At 29.7% G+C, this 14,890-nt stretch overlaps 1 protein-coding gene across 1 annotated transcript in view; it reads left to right on the forward strand.

Annotated features, from left to right (window-relative positions):
- LOC111619926 (F-BAR and double SH3 domains protein 2-like) overlaps positions 1-14,890 on the forward strand; it is a 199,857-nt gene that overhangs the window by 147,008 nt on the left and 37,959 nt on the right. The window contains exons 11-15 of the mRNA XM_023361748.1: positions 5,014-5,077; positions 10,873-11,001; positions 11,076-11,198; positions 11,333-11,428; positions 13,581-13,733. Of these exons, the coding sequence (XP_023217516.1) occupies positions 5,014-5,077; positions 10,873-11,001; positions 11,076-11,198; positions 11,333-11,428; positions 13,581-13,733 (565 nt within the window). The remainder of the gene's footprint in view (positions 1-5,013; positions 5,078-10,872; positions 11,002-11,075; positions 11,199-11,332; positions 11,429-13,580; positions 13,734-14,890) is intronic.

The raw sequence follows: 14,890 nt of genomic DNA on the forward strand, positions 1-14,890 counted from the left end.
AAAAATTTTTATCGCGATTTTAATGAGCCTTTGATAAGGCTCGATTAAGGCTTAATTGTTTTTTAATGGGAGTTTTTTATCAAATTTATTTCATGGTTCCTAAGTTGTAGCGCACAGATTTTCCTTCGGTAAAGTTATTTAAAGCTGCTTTCTGATGTCAAAAACCACCTCCAATAGTTTTTTAATTTTTTTAATTAATAGATTTTATTATATATAAGTTTAATTAAGTCGGGGGGTCGGAATTTGCAATTAAAATTTGAATTTTTTAAAAATATTTAAAAATATACGGCCAGCTAGAACTCACCCTACTTTAAACCCTTGTTTTCCCGAGACTTCTATGAGAATGTCCCGGGAAATCCGACTCCAGCTGTGTTCAAGGTCATCCAGCTGTGTAAACAATGACTCATCAGTGTCAAATTTTGCAGAAAGGCGAGACAAAGGAAAATAAAGTTTGAAGCTTTTTCTTCAAAATTAAGGCATCTCTTTTGTTTTTTTCAGTTTTAAGTATTTTTTATGTTTAATTACATTAATATCAAAAATTGCTGGAAACTTAAGGTGCTAATCATTCCAATTTCGAATGCTTTTATTTTCAAATTTATTTTTTTAAATTTAAAATTTCCAAAAATATGTTCCTGTGCTGGCCATTATAGCACCAGGTCATACATAGCCTGCCATGCTCTCAAGAGTTGTTTTTCGTCCTTAAAATTGATTGACAGGCCTTGGCAGTTTGCTTTAAAAATCTCTAATGCCTCCAGATTCCATAGTTGATTTACATGACGAGTTTTCCAGATCATTGTCGCTTGTTGTAGTTCAGGTGTAATGCTGTTTTCATTGGCATATACAGTCAACCCCCCTATAACACGGTAGATATGTTCCGGTTTTTATGAATCCATTTTCTACAAGTTCTTAAATACATGAGCCAATCACTGCCTGACATGTATGCAGTTTACGGACTACGGAATCAATTCTAGACTAATTTGACTCAACATTTCCAAAATATGTATAATTTTTTGGGAATAATCCATGTAAACTATGCTATAAACAAAAAATTGTAAGACTGCTTACCGAGTGTGCACCATTCGATAATGCCATTGCTTAAGCTTGTTTTCGTCATGGAGCTTGTCATTGAATGGCATGCGCGTGCTTCCTGATAAATTATTTTTTTTTTTGTGAAAAATTCACTGAACTTTGGAGACATCATTAATATAAATATAATTTTTATGGATGTTAAATAATAAATGGTTTTTAGTAGGTCCGCTGCTCGTTTAAACTCAACAGTTTGTACAATATCTGCTATTGATCTAGATTTGACCAATCCTGTCGCGACACAAGTCAGTGATGACGTTTTACCGAATTATAGGAGTTTTTTTAGCGTGTTTGTACAAATACTGTCGCAATTTTTTTGCCGTGATATAGGAATCCAAACTATATGAACCTGTTTTATAGGGGGGTCTACTGTATAGCTAAGACGGTAGTGTTTTTCCTCTTTTCAATATCTGTTTTGTGTTTATGGAGGCATTGTTTGAGCAATCTTTTTATAGATCCAATATATAGGAGGTCTTTATCGAATATATTATCTCTTAGCAGAATTTTATACACTTCCAGTTTTCTTTTGATTTCTGTCTGATCTTTCTCATTCCTTAGCATGTCAAATGTATCCAGCTTATGTCTATAGGCTATTTTTGCATTAGTATAAGACTAATGCTAAAATAGCCTACAGATTGGGCAGAAATCGAAAGAACACCGGGAGTCTAAAAAATTTTGCTAAAAGATAATAGATTTGATAGAGACCTTGTATATATCAGATCTTTAAAAAGATAGCTCAAACAATGCCTTCATGAACACAAAACAGATATTTGAAAAGAGGAAAAACACTATCATCTTAGCTATATATGCCAATGAAAACAGCATTACACCCAAACTACAACAAGCGACAATGATCTGGCAAACTCATCACATAAACCAACTATGGAATCTGGAGGCATTAGAGATTTTTAAAGCAAACTGCCAAGGCCTGTCAATCAATTTTAAGGATGAAAAATAACTCTCAAGAGCATGGCAGGCTATGTATAAGCTGGTGCTATAATGGCCAGCACAGGCACACATTTTTGGAAATTTTAAATTTAAAAAAAATTAATTTGAAAATAGAAGCATTCGAAATTGGAACAGTTAGAATCGGAAGCTGATCAAACTCAGATCGCACCAAAAAATTTTTTTATAGAACTCCACCTGAAGAAGGTCCTAGGGCAGACCAAAAATGTGATTATAGCTGTATTATAGCCTGAATATTTAGGCAATCATTGGATTATTATAAAAACATTAGTGTTACGCTTCAAAAATTAACTGCAAAACCCATCAAGGTTAGTGCAATGTATTTGTATTTATTATCACTTTGTTCATTGGATGGATTTTAATGAATGCAAAGTTTCCTGAGGGCATGTGGGGAGAAAGAGTCACTTTTTGGCTGGTCCTCTTAGTGAGAGGATGAACAGGAGAATAGAGAGAGTTGTTGAGTACCCAAGAAACTGGTGAAGCCAATTTGGAGGAAGAGAGACTCCTGAACTTGGACCACTGTTACAGTGTTGAAATTTGCATCTCAACTTGATGAGTTTTGGGCTTAGATGAATGAATGACAAATTGGGCTAGGAATTTATAGAAACCATCTTAATCTAAGGAAAGATGAATGGAAGTGTGAATTGTACCCACGGAAGTTTCTACTTGGTCCTTCACAACAACAGAAAGATGTTCATACAACCTGGGTTCTTTATTCTATTCTTTTTGCCATCTTTGTTACTTCTCACCCCTATCATCTGTTTTCTGCTCTCCTTTAGTGTAAGTTAGTTTTAAGGATTAGTTATAAGGAGATTTTGGATAATGAGTAATCTCGAGTTCTTTATATGTGTCACAATATTTTAAAATGATTAAACCATTTGGAATTTTGAAGCCTTGCATTAAAATCTTATATACAAGTTACTACTTTAAAAGCAGCCATATTTGTTTATCGATTTCTACCATAAGTAGTACTAATCCAGTATCACTTAACAGAACTAATTCAGTATCACTTTTGCTAGGAATTGATTAGATGTTTAATTCAGTGAAGCTCATTGCAGACCAAGACAGAATTAAGATATTCAATTAAGATAAGCAGTGAAGAGGAGATACTGTTAAGCCCATGAGAAAATAAAGTTATACACCTATTCCTGAAATCTAAAGCAACAAGAGTGAAACTTCATTATTAAATTCATGGAAGCTTCTCAAGAGATCAGATTGCATCAAGAAGAAGATTTTTCATTGCCAGTAGTTAATTTTTAACATACCTCATTCAAGAAAGAATCTTAGTTTCAAATTTGCAATTATATGACAGATGTTGCAATATTTTAGTAACACATAAATGAGTTTATTTTGCTACAAATGAATACCTTCTGTAATGGATAAGCACATCACATCACAATTATAATAGTATGATGCATTATGATATATAATATACTATTACTACTAGAAATTTTTCAGAATTAGTCCTTAAACAAAGAAACTGACAATGATGGTTTTTTGAAGCATGATTCATCTGTAGTTTTTCCCCAAATTTGCATTGTCAATGTAAAATATTTTGCATCACATTATTGCATCTGTAATACATTACCAGTCCAAAAGATTTGACAATAAAATATTTATCTGTTTTATGCCAATTTTATCCATATGTTTCCAACATAATCAATGTAAGATTAGAGCATTATTAGAAGACATGCATAATATCAACAAACAATTAGATTTGGCATCAAATAATTACACATTACCTTCAGTAAGTGCAATTTCTTAAAACAATCATCTTATAATCTGATTCTAGTTGAAATAAGTATTTTAAGATGTATGATATATTAATATTTATTAAGAAACATCTGAGGATATACCATATTTACTCGCATATAAGACAAGGTTTTTATTCATTTTTCACAGCTTCAATAACCTAGGTCATCCTTTACACACGAGCAAAGAATTAATGTGTTTTGTTTTTGAAATTTGAATTTGTTTTTGCAATAATTTTTGTAAACTATGTATTTGCATTTTTACCAGATTTTCACCTTCTGGTGTTTAAAAACAAAAGTATTTTATCTGGGTTGTTTGAATCGTTCTTGTGTATTATCAGCAGAAAAGGTGAATAGCAATAGGAAAAGCAATGCTTTTGAATTGAATTTCAAAATTACACGAGAACCCGATATAAGTTTTAATTCGTTCCCACGTAAAAACAGATGATTATTTGGAAATCAGAATTCAGAAAAACTCATAAGTGTAATTGATGAAGAGTGAATTTGACTGTTAAGAATTGTCAAAAAAGGTTCCCAGTAATTGTTCAACTTTACATGAACAAATTATGTTGTCGATTTTACAAGATTTTTACTTGAAGTTTAAAATGCCAGTAATTTTTAGTGGGACAATGTGTGCATTTATGTGCATTTGATATTTTATTTGTGATTAAATGAAATAAAATTAGAATTGTATTAATAAATCTAATTTTCTTTATTTTGATCTTTAAAGTTACACCTAGACCTATAAATGAGATTGTCTTATATGCGAGTAAATATGGTATTTTTACTTTTGTATAGTAAAGTTTGGTATTTTGTATAGTGTTGTTTTATTTATGTGTCAAAACCGTATCTTCTTCTTCTTGTTTCTTCTGATTTGATGTCACAACTTGGTGAATTTATCGACACTTGGCAAATAATTTCATCATCCACTTTTAATTCATACAAATACGCGTTTCAGGCTTTCGCCCATCTTCAGTCTGTTACATAGATAGGTTGTATCTTGTGATACAACAAGTGATACACAATACAGACATACACAATACAAACATTTTAATACAGTTTATTAAAAAATTATTTTTATGAATTATTTAAAGTAAACTATTAATAACAAAACAAATAAAAAATTCTGTTATGGATATTTTAATTTTAATTTATTTTTCTGAAATTAAATTTTTTATGATTAAGTATATAATTTGAGTTTCTAATATAGATTAAAAAAGAAAAAAGGGAGAATATTTCAATCCATTTCCTCACTACAGAAAAATAGTACAAAGGTAATTATAAAACTCTGTTTTTGTTTAATATAATAATTAAACTTAATCTTATTTGACAGAGGCAGGTGAATTACACAGAGCAGTTTTCCCACAGATAGTGTTTACATTGTTTATGATAGCAATAAATACGTTAACTAAAAATATGTTTTAATTATTATTTATAAATCTGTAAATTCACAGAATTTTCTATTCTTGATTATTCCATACACAGAATTTTAGGTTTTGCTAAGATCTAAAGAACAACAGGTTTTTAAAATCTCAGAACTTAAGTTTTACTTTAGTGGCATCATTAAAGAGTAAACAACCACTCTCCACACCGGAATATAGTTAATTACGTACTCTGAACCAATTATGGTGTATAGATAATGAAAACGTTCATTTTTGTTTGTTTTCGTTATCTACACATAATTGGTTCAGAATATATGATTACTTAAGTTTTACTTTAAATTTACATGTACACTTGCTCTTGTGCTGCTGCAATAAAACACTTTAGTAAATGGCTACTTCGTGTGAAAAAAGAATGTGCAAAAGAAAGCCATTTGACTGTTAACATAACAGCTGAAGATTATGTAAAAGAGTTCCAAGATGAAGGAATGTATGAAGATGGAAACCTCCTTTTCTACAAGTACTGTTGCAAAAGCATTGATTACATTACAAAACAGACAATAAAATATCATTGTCTATCTGAAATCCATATGAAATAAGTCTGTTTTACTGGAAATAAAAGGTTTTAATGTTTTCCACAGAATTTCTACAGTTATTAGATAACTAGTCTGAAAATTTTATCAAATTTTTCTGTGTATTTCACCTGCCTCTGTTTATCAATATGAATTTAATATATAATACATTAAAAATTTTAATTTTAATTGAATTGTATGATTTTCATATTATTATTGACTCTTTCTTTATATTAAGTTAAATATTTTGTTATAAATACTCCATGTCTGTAATGCCTGAATTGGGGCCAGTTACCCTTAGAAAGACCTCTTGGAAGGCATCCCTTCTATGCAGATCACCCAAGTTTTGCATTGCCATAACTTAATAATAAAACTAAACTAAAACATTCCCTTGAACCTACTTCTTAACTAATGAGAGTGAGTTTACAATATTTAAAAAATAAATACTTGTTAAAACACCAATAAATACTAAAAAACTGTAATGCTGTCATATCAAATTAAGTGTAAAATATAAGAACATTAATTTACCCAGTGGTGTAGCGTAGTGGGGGTGGCAGGGGTGGCCTGCCCCGGGCAGCACTTTTAGGGGGCAAAAAAATTTCACAATAAATAATAATAATATCTTGTAAAAAATTGAACCATTTTATTTCATATTTTTGTCGCACCTACATTCGGACCGATTGAAATGAGCACGGAATTTTTCATTACTTATTCTGTGACGAAACTGAATTTTAGTCTTTTAAAATGAGATACGTAAATAAGGGGGCGGCAAAATTTTCCTCTGCACCAGGCAGATGACACCCACGCTACTCCACTGAATTTATCAATTAGCAAGACTAAGAATTAGTGCCAATTTACCAATTATAATAGAATTAAATTATATAACATTGAATTTATTTGCAGTTCAGACCTACTCAGCAGAGATAAATTACAAATTTACAATTGCACTTATGCATTTACTGAGAGAATATTTTTAATAATATTCTCTCAGTAATTATAGCCTATAGGCCATCAAAAATGCCTACACAGATACATTTCTGATTAACTAGAAGACAGCATTTATGTGGCACAAGACCTAAGCAAGGTGATAAGAGAATTAGAAGGCTTGAATTTAATGAATGATTAAATAGGAACAGTAATGGACTTTGAAAGTTTATATCCTTCTATTAAATTGGAATCGTGCTTTGATGCAGTTATTGAGTTCATGATTCAAAACAAATCAGAGTTATATACCCAAATGAAATGAATGAGTTAGTCACATTAGTTTGCTATTAATAATTTTTTAAATTCAACAACAAGTTGTATAAACAAAAGAAAGGGGTCCTAATAGGAAGTCCTATTTCAGGACTTTTATGCAAAATTGTACTACATAAGTTCAAAAAAGATACCTCAGATTTTTCACAGAACACATCTTACTCTGTAAAAGATATGCAGATGATGTATTCATAATTTGGAGAAATAACTGGAGGGTTCAGGAATTTTTGAATGTGATTAACAACAACAGGGCGCTAGTTGTCTACACTTCGTAGACATTAACATTCAGTTTAAGAATGGAGGTATTTATACTGATGTATATATCAAACCAACTTATGCTCCTCTGTACATCCCATCTTGGTCCAATGAATCTTACAAGTATAAACTTTCTGCATTCAGAGCACTGGTTAGAAGAGCCTTTTTGTATTGCTCCAATATACAGGACAGCTTAAAGAAATTAATAGAATTAAAGAAATTGCTACAACTTTAGGGCAGGGATGGACAACCTACTTTCTTGATGTGCTTATTACTACAGATAATGCCTCTTTCATTTCCAATGTTTACTCTAAAAGTTCTTACAAGTCACTATTCATTCTTCCATCTTCACATGATCCATTTTCTTATAAGCTAGCTACTTTCAAGGTCCTTGTTAAAAGATCACAAACTCATTGTTCTGACTATCAGGGACCACAGTTATAATCTTCCTTGTAGCCATGGCCTATGGTTACCAACCAAACTTTATTAAGACTATCATNGCGTAAACTTAAACTAACTTAAACTAAGAGATAGGAAAGGTTGAAGGGGAAATAAGAAGAAATAAAGGACAGAGGGTGCCCAATTTTCCTGTTGGTTCTCCACCGTTCTTCGTCTTGGCTTCTCTACTTTCAAGGTCCTTGTTAAAAGATCACAAACTCATTGTTCTGACTATCAGGGACCACAGTTATAATCTTCCTTGTAGCCATGGCCCATGGTTACCAACCAAACTTTATTAAGACTATCATACATCATTATCACACATCACACTTACATGAATTCCAGGTATGATGATAGTAGGCCCTTTAGGACTGTCATCTACAGCAAAATTTTGTGATATCTTCAAGGAAATAGCAGAAGTCTCCAAGTTTAGAAATGCATATGAAAGGAGCCCTATTGCCTTCACTTTACTTTGGAATGATAAGGATCATGCTGATGAGAGAACTCCACCTGTGGTCTACTCACTTCTCATAGGGGCTGTCCATAAATTACATCCTCATTTTTCTTGAAATTTTTATTCCTCCTCCATCTTGTCCCAATTTGTCCAATTTTCCATTCCTCTTCCCTCATTGGACATCCAATGAGGGAAGAGGATTATGGAAAATAAAATTCAATCCCCCTTAAAACCTAATATCACTTTATGAATAATAGATAAAAACGTAACAAACATAATATTAAAAAATAATGAAAAATTCATTTTTCATTATTTCTAACGGGAAAAATTGCTATGGACTTTAAATGATTCAAAGTTCAAATGGCCTCCTGCATGAATTAAATTCAAAGTACAGTATCCGAATCAATTGGGGACAGGGGTTGTTCAGATAACTGATTATGTACAAAAAAAATATATTAACCTATCCCATCTTGTAACTTTTCTCCGTTGAGTGTCGCTTTGCATTGAATTTTCGTCGATGTTAAGCCTAGCGTAAATTTTTTAAAATAATAATCGTGTGTATTGTATAGTTAAAAATTATTTCTTTATTTTGTACAAACAAAATAAATTTATTGAAAAATATAAAAACAAAAAAAATTATATTTTGGAAGTTAATCTAGTATCAAAAATGTTCGATTCAGCATGATACATTCCAATTGGAATGCTTTCGGTTAACTGACGTTTTGGTTTATCGGCTTTTGGATAAGCGACGCTCTACTGTATAAGATACCATTTTATTTATGTTTTTACCCACAATATTTGTATATTTCACTGTATTTATTTAATTATTCCATTTTGTATTTAATATTTTTCTTGTTAATTTTTTAATCCTATTTTCTGTTTTATTTATTATATTTATACTCCTGTGCATGTGACTTACAATTAAATTTGTATTTCTTGAATGCTTATAATATCAAATTTACTTTCTGTTCTATTTATGTTCCTTTCTAGAACCTGAAGATGGCCATTATATATGGTCAAAAACATTCATTCCATTAATAAATGTTCCATTTTACTGGATTTAAGGATTTTTGGTATTAGTTTTAATTAAACTAACATTAGTATAATATTTAAAATATTAAATAATTTTCAATCCAAGTGTTTATTAACAAAGATAATAGTACAGTGACACACAAACACAAACACACAAACATGCACTTGTGTCTTGTCTTCATTTAGGTGCATTTGAAGTTGCTTTGTGTGTGGTATGGCACTTAGCCTTAACAGGAAAGTTGCTACAGAGAAATCCCTCTGAAAAACTGAGAAATTCACTCCTGTGCTCACTAAACTGTACTCCATAATTTAATTGCAATTTTTTATGAATTGTCTCAATTATGTAAAGTAAGTGTAAAAATAAATATTGTTTATCATAAAAGCACCAAAGTATACCTTAATCCCCTTTCAAATTATCTTTCAAACACATAACAAATGAATTATTTACTCAAAATTGCAGTAATAAAGAACATATGAAAAATAAGTAGAATAATAAGAAGAAAAAATTGGAAAATAATATAAAATTTATAAAATTATGATTATAAAAATACAATAAATATACGACTGTGGCACAATTTGCAACAAGTCTCCATTGCCAACGGTGTTGTATATTTTTTATATTTTCATCATTACTGAAATAAATACAATAATTATTTGTATTTATTTTATTTTAAAAATTGTTTAATTTTTAGTAAATATTTTATTTTAAATAATTTTTGTGTGTCAAATTTTTTTCTTAAAAATAACTGCCAAAATATAAATTATATGTTTACTTTAAGTAGATGAATAGCATTCATCAACTGTAAATTTAATTATAAGTATAGTATATTTAAAACATTTTTTATTTACATGTGAAAATGTACAGCACAGACAGGAAAATACATATACGTTTTACCAATTAAACAAGTTTAATTTTGCACTAACATTGAAATATATATATATACAGAATAGGTTTGGATTCTCGCTGTTTACCTACAAACATTTCCAAAATCCTGAGTGACCAGGTATACCAATAGACCGGTAGTTACTTTTTCGGTAACTACCTCCCGACAAATTTAGTTGCATGCGTAAACTTAAACTAACTTAAACTAAGAGATAGGAAAGGTTGAAGGGGAAATAAGAAGAAATAAAGGACAGAGGGTGCCCAATTTTCCTGTTGGTTCTCCACCGTTCTTCGTCTTGGCTTCTTTCTCATCTGTTCTCCTTTTAGAACAATTCGGATCCGTTCTGGGGTTTTTTCTCTATAATCGTCGACCGGACTCTTATGCCGATCCGCTTCTTACGGCCTCCTTCTGCAGCGCTCCCCGACTTTCCATTCCAGAGCCTGCTGCCACTCATCTCTCTCTCTCTGAGTCCGGCCCAAGAATGCTTCTCGAAACTCTTCCTATTCCCCTCCAGCCTCGTTTTCCCTTTTGTTCAAATGCTACCCCCTGATGGGTTAGGGGTGAGGCGAGTTCTCCGAAGTCTGAGACAAAGGAACAAAGAAATCGGAAAGAAGGAAAATTCTAGAATTTAAATTAAACTAAAACTATACAGACTACTAATAATAATAATAAAAGAAAACAGACGTGTAGCCACATACATATCCTATAATTCTTGATATTTTTATTTCTATTCAAATTTTGAAAATGACTATCAAATTAGGTTGAGATAAATTGCATAATTTTAATTAATAAATTCTTTAGTTTTCATATAGGAAAGAAGCTTGTGAAATCCAGTCTACAAAAGCAAGAAATGATTACATTTTAGCACTTGTTGCTGCAAATGCACATCAGTCAAAGTATTATAATAATGATCTTCCTGATGTATTACAGGTAGGTTTATATATTTCATTAATTTTGTTTAGAATTTTGATTCTGTTAAAATTAAATTTATTTGTTTTCAACAGCTTCTTGACTGTGATATTTATGAGAAGATTAAAGAATATATCCAATTAATTAGTCGCACAGAACTCCTCACATGTGCAGCTTGCCAATCTTCCTTCAATATGGTTCAAGATCAAGCTCAAATGGTTAATGATTGATTTTTAACATTATACAAACGAAAATTCTTTTAAATCTATCAAAATATATATTTAACAATAAGTTTATTTTATAAAATTTAATTCCTTTTTAATAATTTATAGTTTAATTTTTATTTATATAGATTACAAGGCAATATACGCTTGAATGTTTTTTACAAGACAATCCTGTTTTGGCAAAGACAATACAATATGCATTTGAACCATGTGATAATGATACGGTATTAAAATTTTATAAATATAACTTCTTTATTAATATTGATATTTATTCAGTTTTATATAATTATTAACCAGTTTGATTTGTTTGTATTTTATTTATTTTATGAAATGTTTCAGATTTTAATATGTAGATTTAACTAGATATCAATCAAAGCTGAATGCTATCAGGCTAGAAATGGCTATTTCTAAATAAATTATACAAATAATTTGGCACTAGAGGGAGGTGTAGGCACCATTTCTTAACCACTTTAATAATTATAATTTTTAATTAATTGATTTAAATAATTTAGAATTACTGAAAGAAAAAATCGGCCTGGAGCGTGACTCAAACCCACAATTCCTGCTTACCGTGCAGATGCGTTGCCAGTTATGCTATTTGGACTCCAGTCTGATCTCCTCTTCCAGTATATATAAGCTTATATAGATTTAACTTTTATTTAAGTGATTGATTAATGTAAAATTTTATATTATGTAAAAAAAGAACCTTTTAAAATGCTGTTATTGTAGACCTGAAAATTTTATATCTATTTCTTTACAAATTAAAACATTTAATTGTTTTAAAGGATACCATAAAAGTTCTTTTTCACACATTTCATATATTTGTGATTTTGATTTGGTATTTGTAGAAGGATTATTTAAAATGATGAAAAAATAGATAAAAAGACAATTAAACAACTTTTGATATTTTTATTTTTAAACACATTTTACTATTATTTGTCTTTTTGACCATTAAAGCTGGACTCTTACTACAACAAAATCCACTGTAGTAAGTGGTAAAGCTATAAAATAGTTGTTGTTGTAACATCAGAGTGCAACAGGAAAAAGTTATTTTTACAAATCAAGTCAAGCTCAGCTTTTACTATGATGGCAGGCAAAAAATTTAAGTATTGACCAATGCAAAAGCATCATTTACATTGGCATCATTGAACATCAGATTCAACCTGAATGGTTTTTAATATTATCATGAAAAAAATGAATAAAGATGGTGGATTCTTCACATACAGTTTTAAAAAAAGGTAACTCAAAAATTAAACAAAAAAAAGGTGACAACATTTAGGAATAAATACAGAAACACTAAAAGAATCTCAGTCCAGAAATCAAATATTGACACAAGCTGTTCTTGAACAACATGCTGAATTTTAGAAAGCATAAGTATGGTGGCACTTTTCCTTACTTACGATGTCACTGCTAGGGACATCAAATTCCAGTTGTGAAAGGGAATATAAGATTTCATGTGGATGACATGAATAGTTTATTATCATACTTGTGATCTTTTGTTGGAAGAGAGAGCTTCTACCTTATAAGTAACATTGGAATCGGGGCTGTGGCATCAGAGTCAAGAGGAATTTCTGGCCAGAGGAGTTGGAGTTGGGAAAAATGTGTTGACTCTAACTCCAGCATTTCAAATTAATATACAGATATACATTCCCATAAATAAAAAACTAAATTAAATTTGTAATTTAGTTTTTTATTTATGGGAATGTATATCTACACTAATTTGTTTGGTTGGTAATTAACCTGACAATTACAAGTATCATATCATCCTTGTTGTAATGCTGAACCATCAAAGTGTACTTCTATGATTCCTCCTTCCTTACAGTTTGTATGCTTTTTTCTGAACATAATAATCCTCAAAATTTTCAAGAGCCATTGGTTTTGTAAGGAATTATAGTGCAATGACTGTAAACCAGAATGAATGGTGAATAATCTATAGTATATTGTTTTGAAGTGTTATAGAAAAATGTATGAATAGTGTGGATTTGTCTTAGTGTTACCATGAACTTATGCATTCTAAAATTCAGCATGTTGTTCAAGAACAGCTCATGTCAATATTTGATTTCTGGACTGAGAGTTTGAATGTTTCTTTTAGTGTTTTTGTACTTATTTCTGAAAATTGTATTTTTATATATAATTTTTGAGTCATATTTGTTAAACTAAACCATGTGTGAAGAAATCGCCATCTTTGTTCTTTTTTCTTCATGACAATATTGAAATCCCATTCAAATTGAATTCAATGTATAATGAATGAAATCAAAATCATTTACTAGCCTATAATATATTAATATACTAGTTCTAATTAATGTATTTATAAAATAATTATATTTAAATTTAAGCAGAGTTTATATGATAATAACGTGTCATAATTATATTTAGATAGACAAAATATCAACTGAACATAATGCTGGATTATGTTTAAGTAAAGAAGCAAAAAAATGGGCAATGTGTATAGCTAAGGAAACAAGGACACTTTGTGATACTTGGAAAGAAATAAATAAAATACAAGCTCAATTAATAAATGGAGATAAGGTAATACTTTTTTTATCATATATTACATAAAAGTTTGATTTTGTTTAAAGTAATTTTTTTTAACATTCGATTAAATGGGAACTACTTTTTCTTGTTTAGAGGAATAAAATATGAAATTTCTTCTTAAATACTTGTTGTCTTGAGTTTTTAAAGAAATCTTGTAATGTTTAGAAGTTATATTTCTAATAACTACAAAAAAATAACAAATGATAAAATATTTTAAAAATCTGAACATCTCTTCAATCCAGAAATGATTTTTGTGTAATTTGACTGAAAGAAAATTGTAAATAAAGAAGAAAAACTAAAGTATGAATTCTGTTATGTAGGATTTCCGTAACTAAATCTTAAAAATATTTTGGTAAAAAAGTTGTAAAAATTGAATATTTATTTTAGTAAGTTTTATTTTATAATAAAAAAATACAAATATATATATCATAAATATTCCAAAAGAAAGAAATCACAACCAAGATAGAAAAATGTTTTCTGTTTATATCTTGATTTTTTTAGATAGATTAACTTGTGATCAATACACTAAAGTTTATGCTTTAGTGCATATTATTTGTTTATTTTAAATAAATAGTAAAAATGATGTGTGAAAACCAAAGCAAAGATTTTATTAATATTTTAAATATTATAATTATTTATTTTTATAATTTATTTTCTATTAAATCAAAAAATGAAGTAGAAAAACTATTAATTAGGAAGCGTTCAATAAAAAGTTATCAATAGCTATTCTTTGTTGTGTATATTTCTCCATATGGAGAAAAAGGTAATTATTTATTCTTTCTTTTCAAGTACAGTAGAACCTCGATTATCCGGACTAATTGGGGATGAAGGTAGTCTGGATAAGGAAAAATCCGGATAATCGAAACAAATACTTTAATTTGTCTTTTGATGGTAATACAACACGTTTTCTTTTCGATGACATATCGGTAATATTGAAAGTAAATACTGTATTTAAATCGTGGTCAAATTTTCAAGAAACAAACGTTCGTATTGAATTTGGACTACTACTGACCAACGCTAACGGACTACCTATTGTTTAAAAGGCCCTCTGGTGGCGCAAGAAGACGGATTTTATAAAATAAAAAGCAGTTGAAACTGCATTTTTATGAATAAAAATTTGACAAACTATTTATCGTTTTATGACGAGTAAA

This window comes from Centruroides sculpturatus, unplaced genomic scaffold, assembly GCF_000671375.1.
Source record: "Centruroides sculpturatus isolate CEXI.00-Female unplaced genomic scaffold, Cexi_2.0 scaffold235, whole genome shotgun sequence".
Classification (NCBI taxonomy): domain Eukaryota; kingdom Metazoa; phylum Arthropoda; class Arachnida; order Scorpiones; family Buthidae; genus Centruroides; species Centruroides sculpturatus.